Source organism: Pelmatolapia mariae, linkage group LG16_19 (genome assembly GCF_036321145.2).
Source record: "Pelmatolapia mariae isolate MD_Pm_ZW linkage group LG16_19, Pm_UMD_F_2, whole genome shotgun sequence".
NCBI classification, from domain to species: Eukaryota; Metazoa; Chordata; class Actinopteri; order Cichliformes; family Cichlidae; genus Pelmatolapia; species Pelmatolapia mariae.
This window is the reverse complement of record NC_086241.1, coordinates 17207401-17223576: the sequence shown is the minus strand read 5'-3', so window position 1 is coordinate 17223576 and position 16176 is coordinate 17207401. Positions and strand designations below refer to the sequence as shown.

The window sequence follows — 16176 nt, the reverse complement described above, 5'->3', positions numbered from 1 at the left end:
TATTCAAAGTCACTTAAATCACCCTTCCTCGCCATTCTGTTGCTCTGGTTGAACCTCAGCAGGTCAACTTGACCATATCTATATGTCTAAATGTACTAAGTCACTGCTGTGTGATTGGATGATTTGATATTTGTGTTACTGTGCAGATTAACAGGAGCACCTAGCAAAGACGTCCTTGTACTTGGGTTCTCTGTTTCTTGTGTGTGTTTTTTTCCAGCAACTTAAAACATAGGTACTAGCCTTAAAAAATAGTGGATATCACTACTGCGCCATATGTGTTTCTATGCTTACCAAGGTGTGCTGTGGGAGCTCCAATTTCTGTTATTAAAGAAAACAATGTGTTCGAATCTGTGGTATAAGATCTAAACCAGGGGTGTCAAACATAAGGCCTGGGAGCCAGAATGGGACCACTGGACAGCTTATGAAAATGTGAAGGAAGAGTTTCCCCCTAATAAACATAAATATCAGAGTACAAGAACACTTACCTTTTTAAAAAAACACATAAACCACAGAACTTCATCCCTTGAGTTTTGCAATTTTATTAGAACAAGCACTATGTAGCAGCAGTGTACAGTGTTCATGAAAAGATATGTACTTTGTTAAAATTGCACTTTAGAAGGTACCCATCAGGAAATAGATTTGATCCAAACTGAGCTGACATAGTGCTTCATGATACATGTCAGTCGACAAAAAAAAAGTGTCCAATTCAGAAACCATAAACCTTTTTTTTGTAAGGCATCTGCAACATTCATTGGCAAGCTCTAGACATGCAGGTAGAAAATGGATGAAGAAAGCTGGAGGATTTTCTCTTTTTTTTCTCCACTACATTCTGACTCTATGATACCAAACACTACACAAAGCACTGGCCCTACCTCCACAGCTACTGATGTAGGAGGGAAAAGAAATCAGCTGCTGCAGTAGTGCCCCCCACTTTTTTTTCTTTTTTTTTTTCCTAAATGTGCTGCATTTATTGTGATCACCAAAAATGAATCAGTTACATGTTGGGGTAGCAGAGCAGTGCAGAACATCTTTAGACACTGCAAGCATTATACAGTTAAAACTTTTCTACTCCTCTAATGTCAAAGAAATTTCCCTTAGTGTATTCCGTCCTCGGCTAAATGCTCAGTGTACTTAATCATCTGTAGGCAGGCGGACTATGGAGAATGTGCGGAGTTTGACTTGTGAATGGCATACCTTCTTCTTGGCTCGGGTATTCTCATCTGTTGTGTGTTTGTGAGGCATTGATAAATGCATTAAGGCACAGCAAGTGAAACGGACGCTGCTGAGTTGTAGCATTAAGTTTGTGATCAGGGAAAAATAAAACTATATCCACGCATATCTTGTTGTTTTTTATCTTTTAAACTACATGGATGCAAAGCAGTTCTAACTTTTTGGTTTGTTAATCTACGGTGTGATCAGTGCACACATGACGGATTTGCCTTAAACAGTTTTTGCTCTACATATTTATATTCACCTTTCCCCTCCTCGCCCTGCAGCTGTGAACAAAGAGATTCAGCTTTAACAACTATTTGCGTGTGTTCGGGTTGATTTTAAAGGCGCCCCCTTTATTTTTTTCTTTAGCTGTAAACCAAAAAAAGAGGATACTAGGCAAGATTTTAAAGCTAAACTTCAATCTGGTGCTTTGAAGAAGCCCACAGCATAGCAGTAAATTCTCTGGGGAATCAGACACATTAAGACGTTTTAATGTTTTTACAGTATCCATCTGAAAAGCTGGCTTCTTTCATTTTTACAGGACGACCTGTAGGTGTCTCCGGTGTTTCATAATGAACTACGACTGCATGCGGTTTGGTGATTGAGTCATGGCAAGATGAAATCATTCCTTAATCAATTAATAATAAGATAAATTATCCATGGTTTGAGTAATATATCAAGAAAAATACCAAACATCTGCTTTTAACAGATTTATTAATGAATACAGTTAGTACTTTTTTTTGCTCTATATCTTTGTAAATGATTCTTTTTGGTTGTTAATCAGAATAAAGATGATTTAAAAAAATCTCTTTGGGTTTTTGTAAACTGTAACGAGACTCTGATGGAAAATTACTCATTTATTAATTCAAAATAATTACATCTTCAAGCTGCGGCTGTTTTATGGAAATATGTGACTCTGCTATTCACGTTTCGTTATTAAATGAAGTACTACAAAAATCCCAAGGATCTGAGAGAATGCTGCAACCTGTACAAATCTTTTCTTATACTCGTGACTCAGATGTGTAAGCGCCCATTATTTGAATGAAACCCTCACATTCGGGAACAGAGTGGAGAGAGTTACGTATGCATTTATGTAACTGTGTGATTCAGACGAGTTGGTTTTGTGTAACAATGGTTATTATTAGACAGTGGGGCTGCTGAGGTGAAGATCGTCCTTCCATTTGCACTGTGTCACGACAGATCAGTGTTGACAGTCCACAGGGCCGAAACGCCTCGCGTTTAAATCACACCTCACCTCCCAGCACATGTTCAGCTCAGTTACTCATTAAAACGGCGTTTGTAGAGCCCCATACTTCCTCCACAGCGGTCGAGATTAATTTCGAATGAGTTGTTTCCCGGGAGAGAGTGCTGCCATCCGACAGAGTCGACAGTATTAAAAGGCAAAAATAAATAAAATCTGCCAATTCACATAATTCTCTTTCACTAAATTCTGAGTCCAAGATATTTTTTATAAAAATACCTATTTTTTTTCTACAATAACTGATGATATAGTAAATACGGCTTTGTACCAGTGAAAGCTGCTCTCTACACATGCAATGTTATCATAGGTAATCTGTAGGTAATCAAAATGTCTACTTCATAGACTAGTCTACCCAAACTGCTGTTGGAAATTAAATGGCTTCAACTTAAAGGCGCCTAATCGTGTGACTTGTACAGGTGTCTTTTTAAGGCAAGGACATACTGGGAAGTCAACAGAACTGAGGAAACATCTAAATAGGCGCGGTGAGACCCAGCTTCGACAAGCACAATGAAGGTGATCCTACGGTATGTTTCCATGGATGGGTGACCCTCCACAGGGTCGCTGGGCGTCGGGCCTTCCCTCAGCTCAGCAGTCATTCGTATCCATGCACAAAGATGTTTCATCATCGTCGTGTTTCTCTTAACACCTTATTGTGCGTAGGTAACAGCCTCCTCGTCTGTGATGATGGAAACACAGATCCATGTGCTACCACAGAGTCACTGTAGATTCCATGTTAATGAAGCCGGGGTTTTTGCGGAGCTCCCAGTACGTGTTGTTGGAGACCCATCTCTCCCTGTGATTGGCATCAACCACTTTCCTGGAATTACAAAGACAAAAGTGGAAGTTGTAAACCTAAAGGCAATGGGGAGAAATATACTATTCCCTACGTACACTCAGCAGACACTTTATTAGATACACCACCCTCTAATACTGGGTTGGATCCTCTTTTGCCTTCAGAACTGGCTGAAGTCTTCATAGCACAGATTCAACACGGTGCTGAAAACATTCCTCAAGATTTTGGTTCATATTGACACGACAGCATTGCACAGTTGCAACATCCATGTTGACAATCTCCACCTAAGAATTTCCACCACATCCTAAAGGTGCTCTTCTGGATTGAGTTGTGGTGACTGTGGCTATTTGAGTTCAGTGAACTCATTGTCAAGTTCAGAAAACCAGTCAGAAGATGAGTACACTGTGGAAATAAAGTTATACACATGTTAAGCAACAATATCAGGTAGTCTTTAAACAATACTGAGTTGGTATCAACAGGCTGGTGGTGGTGTAATGGCCACACCATTACACCACCACCAGCCTGAAATGCTGATACAAGGGAGGATGGATCCATGTTTTTATATTGTTCATGTTAAAGTTTTGACCCTACCATTCAAATGTCAAAGCAAGTTTCTCAAATCTTCTGTTGTCCAGTTGGTGATCCTGTGTAAATTTTTGCCTCAGTTTCCTGTTCCTAGATTACAGGAGCAACACACGGTGTGGTCTTCTGCTGCTCTAGCCCATCTCCCTGAAGGCTCGCTGTGTTGTGCATTCAGAGATGCTCTTCTGCACACCTTTCTTCTAATGAATGGTAATTTGACTAACAGGAGTATATGTATTAAGTAGATAAAGCAATAGAATATTTATCTTCATTCCCCAGACAGATCCTTACAACCTGTTTATATTAATAAAACAGAATTTTCTTATATTTTTTCTTTCTTTTTTTTAGGATGCTCTGTGCGAAGAAAAATCCACTTTGATTTCCTTAGACCTGAAATGCAGATTATTTTTTAGAATTCTCTATATTCTCTTCTTCATGCTGCTAATGATAATATTCTTGCTTGTGTTTTTCTTAGTCTTGTCAAGAAGTATCATCTTTATGTTGATTTTTTGCCATCAACATATTTTATGGTCTTTACTCTCTCACTATCTGATTTTTAATGTTGTGTACACATAATAAGTGCTAATTATCCCTGAGTATAATACTTTATGTAATATATACTGTATGAAAAACTGTACTGGTGAGAAATTTGGAGAGGAAGGTATGAGATGGGCGAGAAAAATAAACTGACAGACTCTAGTAATGATTTAGGCAACTACAGTCAGTGAAAAACTTGTATTTTATATATTGTATTATATAATGTAATATTATCTTAATTATATACATTTTTCATGTCTCTGTGTAATTCGACATTCTTACATTTATACTCTAATACCACTTTGTTTTTGAGTCCATTCCAATATATTATAATCTTGGAATTAAGATAAGATAAGATAAGATAACCTTTATTAGTCCCACACGTGGGAAATTTGTTTTGTCACAGCAGGAAGTGGACAGTGCAAAGTTATGAAGCAAAAATTAGAATAAAATAAAATAAGAAATGGTAATGACTGAGATATCACCATCGAAGATGGTTTATAGTTACATGTAATAAACTAATAATCATGAAGTCTAGTAATCAAAGATGATTAATGATCTATCATTAGTAAATGTGCACTAATTTTTACTCAAAATGACTGGAGGCGGATGAGGAAAAAGCACTTAGACTCACCAGCTGCACATTAAAATAAAAACAGCCAATCACATGGATGCAACTTCTACATTTAGGCATGTAGACATGATCAAGATTAGGGATGGGTACCGGTATCTGACATAAACGGTAGTAACCAGACCGAAAAGCGGCGCACATTTCGGTGCTTTTTTTCGGTGCTTTTTTTCGGTGCTTTTTTTTCCCTGAGATGTCATACACTTTGGATTCTAGCCAATCATTTTACGTTTCCGAGGATAGTAGGCGGGCCCAGGTACGTAAGTTCTTTTAGAGCAGAGCTACAGATTAAAAATGCCCAAGGCGAAGCGGTCAAAAGTCTGGCTGTACTTCACAGCAAAAGATGCAAACTCAGCAGCCTGCAACAAGTGCTTTAAGGTGATACTGTGCAAAGGAGGTAACACCTGGCGACGCATAGCGTTTTTTTAAAAGCTGAAAAATGCACCGTATTTGATAGCTTGCTGCGAGACCTCACACCGAGCACGTCTACTGCGGGTGTGGTGCCTGTTATCGGACCCGGAGTTAGCAACATCCCCCAAGAACCCGAAGAGGAGAGTCCTGGCCCCTAGCCCTGCCAGTGTAGCAGAAATGATGACGGATGATGATGGCAGCAGCAGCCGTTCTTCTCTGCGTGAGTAGCTTAATGTTGTTCGTGTGTAATTTACATTGAGTAGGCTAACCACGTTATTAAATTAATGCACGTAGGTAGGTGAACTAGCAAACACCATCGTAGTTACATGCGGCTGTCTTCTTGTTTGATGGCAGATGCTCCCTTCACCCTGGCCAAAAAGGCTAAAATGACCAAAGAAAAAGTTGGAAACAGCTAAACATGAGAGGTTTTTGGACAAAGTTTGTGTTTTTTCTATTGTTTAAGCACTGCTTCCAGCCAAGAGTGATACCATATATGCGCTATAGCTGCAGAAAAGGCTAACATTGTTATCTTTTTACAAAAAAACAGCTAAACATGAGAGGTTTTTGGACAAAGTTTGTGTTCTCTATTCTTTAAGCACCGGTTCGAGCACCGTTTAAGCACCGGCACCGTTTCAAAAGTACCAGTTTGGTACTGGTATCGGATAAAACCTAAACGATACCCATCCCTAATCAAGATAGCCTGCCGAAGTTCAAACTGAGCATCAGGATAGAGAAGAAATTATTTAGGTGACCTTGAACATAGTTGCTGGTGTCTCTATATGCACAACAGATTGTTTCTTGAAGCAGCAGAAAACCACAGAAGGTACCACAGCTGTCAGCTAAGAGCTCACCAAAAGTATACACCTGTAGAATCAGAGCACTGAAAATGTTGGCCAGACTAATTTGTCTTGATTTCTGCTGTGACATTCAGATAGCAGGGTCAAAATCTGCCATAAACAACATGAAAGCATGGATCTATCCTGCCTTGCATCAGTAGTTCAGGCTGGTGGTGTAATATTGTGGGGGATATTTTCTCGACAAACTTTGGGCCCCTTAGAACCAGCTGAACATCATGTAAAAACTACAGTCTACCTGAGTATTGTTGCTTATCATGTCCATCCCTTTATGACCACAGTGTACCCATCTTTTGATGGTTGCTTGCAGCAGGATAACACACCATGTCACAAAGCTCAAATCATCTCAAACTGGTTTTCTGAACTCAACAGCGAGTTCACTGTAAATGGGCTCCACAGCCACCAGACCTCATTCCAACAGAGCACCTTTGGGATGCAGTGAAATTGGAACTATCATATCAATATGGACGAAAATCTCCGAGGAAGGCAGTTTTGAAGGAAAAAGACGGTCCAACCTGGTACTAGTAAAGTGTATCTGTTCACCAGGAGATTTATAGACCAGACTAATTTGAATTTAAGTGTTGTCGTGTTCACATTTTTGTAGTTGTACAACCCATTTTATAATACAATGTCAGTTAAAATAAGAATGATAATACATAATAATAAACATACATAATTTTTTAAAACAGTGCATTTTAACCCAGATTTTCATGTTCATCTATAAATCTCCCTACAGACACCAAATTGTGCTTCATTTGATTGCAAAGAATGTGAATAATGTTAATGTTGAGTTTTCCATGCAAACGTTGAGCTGCTAAACATCCTAAAAATGGGACTTAAAACTAAATGGAAAAATGCTGACACAGCCGCAGTCACATCCTCTCTTACAAAGCAATAAATATTGATCAAATTATTGCAATAGAGAAGCAAATGAATGCTTCTGTACAACATTTGATTGTTCTATTGCACTTGTTTAAAAAATGTTCTCACATGTAATCGCATGGCAACACAATGCCATGCGATTACAACACAACACAGACAAAGACTAGTATTTGTGGACTGCCCATAACTACGTGGTTATCTACACTCCGGTTCTTTCTCATCTTGTGTAACACGGCCTCTCTCCACTTCTGATGTCAGCAATTACTGCCTAATAATGTAATGTGTCTGGCTTAATGTTTTGATCAGCTACCTCAGGAGAATAAGACAAGGTCTTGCTAGTGAGCAAGAGCTCCCCAATCAAATCAGCCTCATAGCAGCTTCTTCTCTTTTTACCCGTATTCTTCCAAAATATGAGATCTTTTTCATTCTAATGTACTTAATCAGTCCAGATATTTTCCTCATTTCAACACTGAGATGTGTGTAATAGGCTGTCTGAATGGAGCCAATCAAAGCCAATGAAAGACAAAACTGAACATGAAACGAAATAAAAAAAACAAAGCGATGCATTCTACAAGGTGAATAATGCACATCTGGCTGCTGCTTTGTGCATCCTTACTTAAAGAAGCGTGGCTCGTGTTTGATGTTGTTCTCCTCGTTCCACTTCCTCCTGGCCCTCTGCATGTCCTCAATACGCTGCTTCTCTGATGAGGCCATTTCCAAGTTACCTTCTTCCAGATACCTAAATGAAAGGATGAGAGTTTGTAAACATGATGAGAAAAACACTAATACCAGCAGAGTGACTTCAATGAAATTGCAGCCAGACCAGAAGAAATCTGTCACACTTTTTTCCTCAGTTGCTGCAAAAATATGCAGCGTTAGCAGCTCGTAGTGCCAGGTGCAGATGTGATGTTGTACCTTTGATCAGGTCTGAATCTGGCATCCGTCCGCGGCAAGGCATCTTTTAGCTCAGGACAAAGCTCATTTAGTTCAATGGCAAACCTGGTGAAGCCGTAGTAAAGCTCATAGTCTGTGGGCATGGAGCCTGGGGGAGGAAAGCCAACAAAGTCCCCTTTTAGCTTTAAAGCTTTGTACAGCTAGTCCTGAGTGAAGTCCAGCTGTGAGAGTGAAGTGAGAACTGATTCTTACCTGGCCTCCAGATGCATTTAGCAGAAGGTGGGACACCACAATAAACACCCTCGTGCCATTTTCCAAAAAGCCTGTGGATCACTTTTCCTTCCTGATCCATCACAAATCCTTGAACTTCATTCACATTTGAACTCCAGTAGTTTCCCTAAAAAACATAAACTTCACTGTTAGCTTTTTCAAGTTATATATAAAACTAAACCAGCCTAGAGTATTAGAGGGAAACCCCAAACAGTCCATTATGAACAACTGGCAATTGCGAGGAGGAAGAACTCCCTTTTAACAGGAAGAGACTTCCGGCAGACTCTCACTCAGGAAGAGGAAGCCATTGCCATACAACTAGTTGAGAGGAAGACAACAAAGAAGCAAGAAGCTACCCAAATCATCTCAATTATTTTTCACCTTGACAAAGGTAAGTTTGCAGAGGCAAGCACTGCTCTTTATGTTTCTGATGGTAATCTCCCCGTAGTGTTCAATCCACCGCCGTCCACTGAGGATGTTGTGTACACAGGTGGTAACTTTATTCCATTCGTATTGATCACCAAACCTAGAAAGCCACAATAAAAACAGCTTCAGGTACTGCAGGAGTGAAAAGGCTAGATTATTAAAGTAGGTGATACAACTACGTTCATTTTCTGTGTAACCTCAGTGCTTTTCGACTTCTGTGAGGTTGTCACTTTAATCATACCCCAAAGAGGTTATTATTTGTGGGTTGGTCTATACAGTAGATCCTTGTGACCAAATCCAATTAAGCCAATCAAAAGAAATCTGGCTTTAAAGCAAGAGGAGCTTAAATGATTAACTCCGGGGGTGTTGGATTTTTAACAGCTTTGACAGAACTAATAAAGTTTTTGTTGTTAATTTCTGTTGATTTAACACAAGCCTGCATTTCTCAGTCATCATTAAAATCTCGATATTTCCATGAAGGCAATTAAAAGCAGAAACCTGGCGATTAACATAATCCCAGTGACATGAAGCATTAAAACCAACCAAACTCTGCGTCTTCATGTTCAATTACCATGCACACCATCTGGGTGAAGGTTACCTGGGTATCATGAGATTTACACTCCCGATTGGTAAAATTTCCATTGATTTTCCCCAGAACTTGTTTTTCCATCTCACATCTGGAAAGAAAAACACCAAAAATATCCCATTAAAATTATTTTTAAAATTATTTTTTTTCTAACATTTTGTCTAAAATCATACCAAATAACATTTATGTTTACTCTGTACAATTTCTGCTGGTTATTAAAAAAGCTAATTGAGTCCTGCTGGCTGATCTACACTAAGCCATATCTCCTGTGAGGAAAATCCCTAACTAATTAGACAGGTAACCTACCTTGCCAGAAGGTGAAGTTCTTAGACTCACAGTGGCAGGCGGAGACGGGAGGGTGGTGGCTCACCTTCGAGAAAAGATCAAATAAAAAAGAGTCTGGCAGCTGTCGTTTAGATAGCACATCATATACAGCCTCTACTCTTAATAACACATTTATTGTGACGATTTTAATTTTGTCTATATTCGTTTGACAGTTTTGGTTCACAGAAATTGTGATTTTTTTCACTGTAAATTTATTCTGAATGCTGAACTTGCACTCTCCTGCTAGACACTGGAATTACTTACGCCTGGTGTCTGGGAATATTTTCCCCAGGGAAATCAAAAGACTAAGCATGAAACTCCCTGATCTTGCAGGAAGCCCAACAGCTTATATATTTTTGTGTCAGGTCGGTGATGAACCCTTGTATTTACAGATTTAACTCTGAGACTTTGAGGAAAGATCTTCCAGTGTAATGTTTGAGAGCCCAGACACACATGTGTTTGGACTGTGGGAAAGAGGCCAGACTATCTGGACAGAACCCATGCAGGCACACGCAGAAATGCTACAGTGTTGTGTTAGTCCTGTGTTGGACAGGCAACCTGCTCAGTCTCACACCTCTGATAGCTGGGATAACCTCCCAGCTGTCCCAGTGTTGAAATACGTTGAACTGAAGTGTAACCCACTGATTTTCCGTCGTTATTAAAGTAGTTCAGTCAACAACAGAATTATGATTTATGCTTAATTTCAGTTTGATTATTGTAATGGATTGTAATCGGTATCAAGAAGCCTTCTTATAAGAAGCAAGAAAACTGGTTATATTACACCAGTCTTAATGACTACACTGGATGCCCATTTCTTTTAAAACTGATTTTAAGATTTTACCTATCACTGTTAAAGCCCTTCGTGTCCTGGCCCCAGAATATATACTGAAACTGCTGTTCCTGTATGCCACCCAGTGCACAGCCTCAGATCCTTGGGCAGAAACTGTTTACTGTTCCCATCGCACGCTTAAAGACAAAAGACGGTCGCTGTTCGGAGAGCAGCTTCCTGGAGTCCAGCTTGCCTCATGTTTATCACAAGCCATTTTGATGTTATTTTGATGTTGCACTCGAGTCTTATTTTAATTCACAAACATTTTTTTTAAATAATTTCCTTACATTTCTTTTATTCTGTGTTTCTTAGAAGCACTTTGCAACACTGATTCAGTTTTCAGCTAATCTAACCTCTGGAGCAAACATGTGACAGCAGGTATAGAAACTCAACCTGATTTTTTTTTTTTAATATCTCCTTCTATGTTTCGTCTTCTTCCAGATAAGAGCACAGTGAAGCACTGGGCTTTCTTGCAAATTAGATAAAACCAAGTCCTTGAGGCGGCCACACACAAAAACAAAGGCACAGACCTTGCGGTTAAACCGAAGCACTCTAAGGAAAGCTCCACCGAGCTTTTTAGACCTCTCCACCATAATGAGACCTCCTCAGGAAAAAAAATGAGCTACCCTTCTTATTGCTTAAAATTGACTCATTTTGAACTGTGTGAGCAGGTGCTTACCTGCTCAGAGAAAAAACAGAAGCCCTTGTCTTCCCGAATACATTCGTAAGTCTCTCCGAGTAGCGGGTTGAATGGCTTGCTACCTGCTCTGTAGTAAGTGGATGAGTAGCCTGAGACAGCAAAAGCAGCGACGAGAACCTGAACGAGAGTCATAAGAGCATAAACACAGAGTGCATTTACAGGCTCCTCATAACAGGCTTTGTCACGAATAAGCTAAACAACAGAATCTGTCATTCAAATGTTATTCAAAGGACAGGAGGCAGCACATCACGGGCATATAAGTTAGCTTGTGGCTTGCAGTGTGACATCACACATTAATGAATTAATGAACAGCAGTGAAGAATCACCACACTGGAAACTGATTAACAGTTCATTTCATAAGCTCCGGCGACTTCTTTACCATGCGCTCAAAGGGATCCTCGGTCTCAGCAGCCTTATCCAGCAGCTCGCTGTACTCCAGCTCTTCACACATGCGCTGCAGGGTGTTGAGGGGCTCGTTGAGCTCCACGGGCATGGACACTTTGGACAGGTCTTTGCCGATGTTATTTCGCAAGATGTTCCAGAGGTTGATGTTGCTGGTGTCAGGACAGGGTGCCGACAAGCAGCTGCGCCGCCCATTACGAAAGGCGCTGCCAGCAAAGTCTCCGTTGGCCACTGAAAAAAAGATTAATAATGAAAAAAAGGAATCATTATTACTACATCCATCTGGTGTAATTATCTGCAACAGGCTATGCTAGTCCTAGAAACGCCTAATTAAGTATAATTATAACAAAGAATTTAAAAAAAGAAGCATTTTTTGGTCGTGTTGCAAGTCTTTGTATAAAATGCAGCAGGATGTTTTTTTTTTTTAATATTCTAAGAAAAAACTTTTTCTTATTTTTTCTTAGTTTGTTTAATATATGCTGACTTTGTAATTTAAGTAGTGAGGACATGGCATGGTATTAGTGCAGGTTTAGCTGCAACATCAAATACACTGAAACGACTCTTGTACTTCACCAGTAGTTGTGCTGTTACAGTGATAGACGGTCATATTACACAAAGTCTGAAATAATGATGTCAGTGAACGTACAAGTAATCCTTGTGAGCCAAAAGCTCAGGGTTAAGATTCTTATAAACATTTGGTTTCAAGCTGTTTTTTCTTCTTTTGGATCCGGGCAATGTCAAAGACGCGATCGTCTCAGGCACATAGCTCTGGCTGCAAGAACACAAACGCACCCACCTGCCTGCTAAAAACCAACGATTTATGAGGGGCAACCAATCAGAAAAAAGTTGACTAAAACGGTTTGATATAGATACTTGTGAACTTGACCCAGCGTAAGGTAAACAAGGATTACTCTTCGCTGTGAATCATGCAAAGTAGTTGTGTCCAACATTAAAAATATGGGGTCATAAATTAGCACAATAGGTCATCTTTAATTTAGCTTTTAAGCAATATTTTTTCCCTGTAATGAATAAAGAAATCTCTGTATGTATGTTTGTTGATTTTAAAGAAGTTTAAAAGAGTAGTGGTCACATAATTGGATTCCTTGCCCAGTTACTAGAAACTAGAGTCTGCCTGTTGTAGATTTACATATATATATGCTGATACAGTGTGTTCAGGTAGTGTCATAAGCTCTTACACTCAATTTGTAACCCTGCAGATGATGTCACGCTCTTCTGTGACCTAGATAACGTAGATTATAAATAAATCTCCACCGACTGTGACATCTACCTTTGCTAATCCCGAAATGCCCGTGACAGTGGACACTTTACTGGAAGATACTACTCACCATGAGAAAAAAACACCAATCCTAGCTCATTTCCAAAACTTTCAGACTAGAGGAAGCCTGAGTAGTTTTTTTCCCCCTTTTTGTTGCCCTTGGCAACATAGCAAAGTCAACTGCCTTTGCAGCACTGATAAATGAATTTGCCGGTAACAAAGTGTGTGTCTTTGTGTGGGAATGTGACGTTATTGTAGAAGCAGCACGGCTGACGGACTGAGTGGGATCTCCCCCTGCTTTATTAATTTCTCATGTCCTTTTGTTCTGGTACAAACAACGGTTGCTCGTGACGGCGCAGAATTGGACCTACTTTGTCTGGAGACGTTATCAGTCACGCTGGCGTTGTCCTCGGAAATGTTATCGCTCACATCACTGACATATGACTCATCGTCTGAACCCTGTGAGGGGAACAGGTACACAGGGGAGTGAGGCAGTGCAGTAGTACAACACAAACGGATCAGAACAGCCTCACACACACACACACACACACACACACACACACGCATGCACTGCAGTTTGCCATTGGCTAACAAACTGCAGCAGCATGCCGGCTATCTGTCCCACTGCAGTAATCATGAGTCAAGACACTGCAGTATTCATACTTTATATATAGCAAACAAAATAAGGTCACATTTGAAAAGGGCATATTGTAGCCACTTTGGGTGAAAGCTGCTTTTCCAGTTTATGTGACAAAAAAAAAGAGAGAAAAGGCTTGCCGTTAGAGCTACAGGCCAGGGGGCTGATGAATTTCCACGCTCAGTAATCCTTCAGCATGGCTCAATGCATGCCTGGGGAGTTACAATGCTTGAAGGGTCTTCAGGGACCATAAGCAGTATATTTGGAGCAGAATGTTCACAGCCGTTAAAAAGGGAAGGAGGCAGAAATGGTTGATTTGAGTGATGGACCGAACATCCTCTTCCACTTTATGCTTTTTAACAAAGCATAAAGTGGAAGAGGATCATTTTGATTCTTAGGCATGACTCGGGGATTAGGCCGCGGGCAGATGTGAAGGAGCCCTCCTGTGTTTACGTTTCTCTGCTCTTCGTGACTTTTGCATTAATTACTGACTAAATCTGTCTCCACACACACACACACAGCATCACTCTGATGTTTTTCACTGGCTTTACAGCAGAAGTATAGTTTAGCCTCACTAAATCCACATCCATCACCACATCCACTCCGCTACTTCATCCGCCCGGCTGTACCTCGTTCTCTGATGAGCTGGCTGACAGAAGCACTTCCTGGGCATCAAAAAACTCAGAGACAGATTCTGACATGGAGAGTCGGCTCTCATTAGAGGCCTGCTGAGTCAGAGGGATCCCCATCTGTTCCCCGGCCTGCAGGCAAACACAAGCAAATGCAGGAGACGTTCACTATTTCTTGCTATGATGACAGGTTGAAGAACCAAAACTGACCTGAACGAAGACAAACAGAACCAGAAGACAACACAGTGCTCATATTGCACCATGTGTCTCCTTGCCAAAGGGCAACCTCGCATCCGTTTCTAATTAGTCAGTTTTTCCATTAACCTTGATGTCAGGTTCTGCATAGAATAATGATTCCTGAAGCTCACCTGCCAGGCTGTACTGGAAAGGCCATCAGTCTATAGGAGCAAGAATCAATAATCCAACTGACAAATGCAGGAAGCAAATACATCGACTACCTGGCGAGCCTCTGAAGCTGTAGCTTTATCAATATCAGGGTAAGCAATGAGATTTGTCAGTGATAGACAGTGAGCTACCTCATCAGGTGTGGAGATGATGTTCACACTCACAACTTGCTCAGTCAGGACAGACTCAGAGTGGATGCGGTTGAGTCGAGTTCGAAGTTCTGCATTTTGGGACAGGGCCTGAAGAATAAAAAACGCTTTCTGTCATTCAAATCTCACACAAAACTTTGAAGTAAAAAAAGAAAAAAGATAAAAAGAATTGGCTCGGTCCTTGATAAAGAAAACAATTATTTGCATCCTGCTTTTTCTGTAAAAAAAAAAAGAACAATTTGACTGATTATTTTCTTGTTTTGCCACAGATTTTATGTAAATACTTTTTAAAAAGTCACAAGTTTTTTAAAAAGTTTTCTTTAAAGTTGGAATATCTATAAAAGGCATTTACTGTGACCACAAGAGCATATGCATGCTTTAAAGGGGTGAAAATATGTCAATGATAGGTTTTGACTGGGATTTGCATCCCAGTATCTCAGGTGAATGTTCTGTGCTTAACAACTTTGCACCAATATTCAGCTCTACAATCACTTGACACTTTGTTAGACACACTTTGCTAGTGCTAGATTTGAAACCAGTGAGCCCTTAGAACTGCCTTAATTCTTCATGGCACCGATAAAACCACGTACTAAAAATATGCCTCAGAGATTGTAGTCCATATCAAGAGCTTGTACATCCATGATGAGAATCACCCGTTTTCACTACATCCCAAAGGTGCTCTATTGGACTGACATCCGGTCACTGCGGAGGCCATTTGAGTGCACTCTGTTGTCCGATTTTGATGAGCCACCTGTGAAATTAAGCCTCGGTTTCCTGTTTTTAGCTAAGAGAAGTGGTCTCCTGCTGCTCCAGTCCATCTTCTTACAAGTTTGATGTATCTGTCTGACTCTTTACATGAACAAGGAATTTTCACCTAATGAACTCAATGGGCATTTTCTGTTTTTGGACCATACTCTGTAAACCCTAAAGATGATTGTTTGGGAAAATCCCAGTAGATCGTCAGTTTCTGAAAATTCCAACAACCATGAATGTTCATAGTCACAAAATCATCTTTCTTCCCTATTCGAATGCTCAGTTTGAACTTCAGCAGGTAATCCTGATCATATCTACTGCCATGTTGGTTGGTTAGATTTGTGTTAAGTTAAGCTTCTCAATAGCTGCGCCAAAGTGGTCAGGTAGTGTGTTTTTTTTTTTACTTTATCTGGTCGTGACCAGTGTCCAGTGATGGTTCACTCACCACAGCTTTAATTCATTATTCACATGCTCATACATGAAGGGCAGGCCAATATTAACTCCTGAGGTCCAAATGTTGTCAGTTTTGTCTTGTTCTCTTACTTGTTCTCATGACTATAATTAAAGATTTTTCCAACTGAAGCAGGCAGTTTATAGTTGTGATAAATCCACTGTGAAGCAGCAGAAGAGGAGAGAAGTCACAGCGACTAGCTGGTGGACAGAGTGAAGTATTTAGCTGATTAAGAGCCACACAATAGCCTCAAGGCCTTGTGGGAACAAAAAGAGAGGAAGTATT

At 40.2% G+C, this 16176-nt stretch overlaps 1 protein-coding gene across 2 annotated transcripts in view; it reads right to left on the bottom strand.

Annotated features, from left to right (window-relative positions):
* Positions 1 to 523: 523 nt before the first annotated feature.
* The window catches only part of osbpl6 (oxysterol binding protein-like 6), a 46684-nt gene continuing 31031 nt past the window's right edge, over positions 524 to 16176 (bottom strand). For both annotated transcript variants that reach the window (XM_063497238.1, XM_063497239.1), the window contains 12 exons: positions 14670 to 14777; positions 14134 to 14265; positions 13239 to 13326; positions 11569 to 11822; positions 11169 to 11306; positions 9643 to 9706; positions 9349 to 9427; positions 8706 to 8850; positions 8307 to 8451; positions 8076 to 8202; positions 7777 to 7899; positions 524 to 3290 (listed from right to left, as the gene is read on the bottom strand). In XM_063497238.1, coding sequence (XP_063353308.1) covers positions 3179 to 3290; positions 7777 to 7899; positions 8076 to 8202; positions 8307 to 8451; positions 8706 to 8850; positions 9349 to 9427; positions 9643 to 9706; positions 11169 to 11306; positions 11569 to 11822; positions 13239 to 13326; positions 14134 to 14265; positions 14670 to 14777 — 1515 coding nt within the window. In that variant the 3' untranslated portion in view covers positions 524 to 3178. The remainder of the gene's footprint in view (positions 3291 to 7776; positions 7900 to 8075; positions 8203 to 8306; positions 8452 to 8705; positions 8851 to 9348; positions 9428 to 9642; positions 9707 to 11168; positions 11307 to 11568; positions 11823 to 13238; positions 13327 to 14133; positions 14266 to 14669; positions 14778 to 16176) is intronic.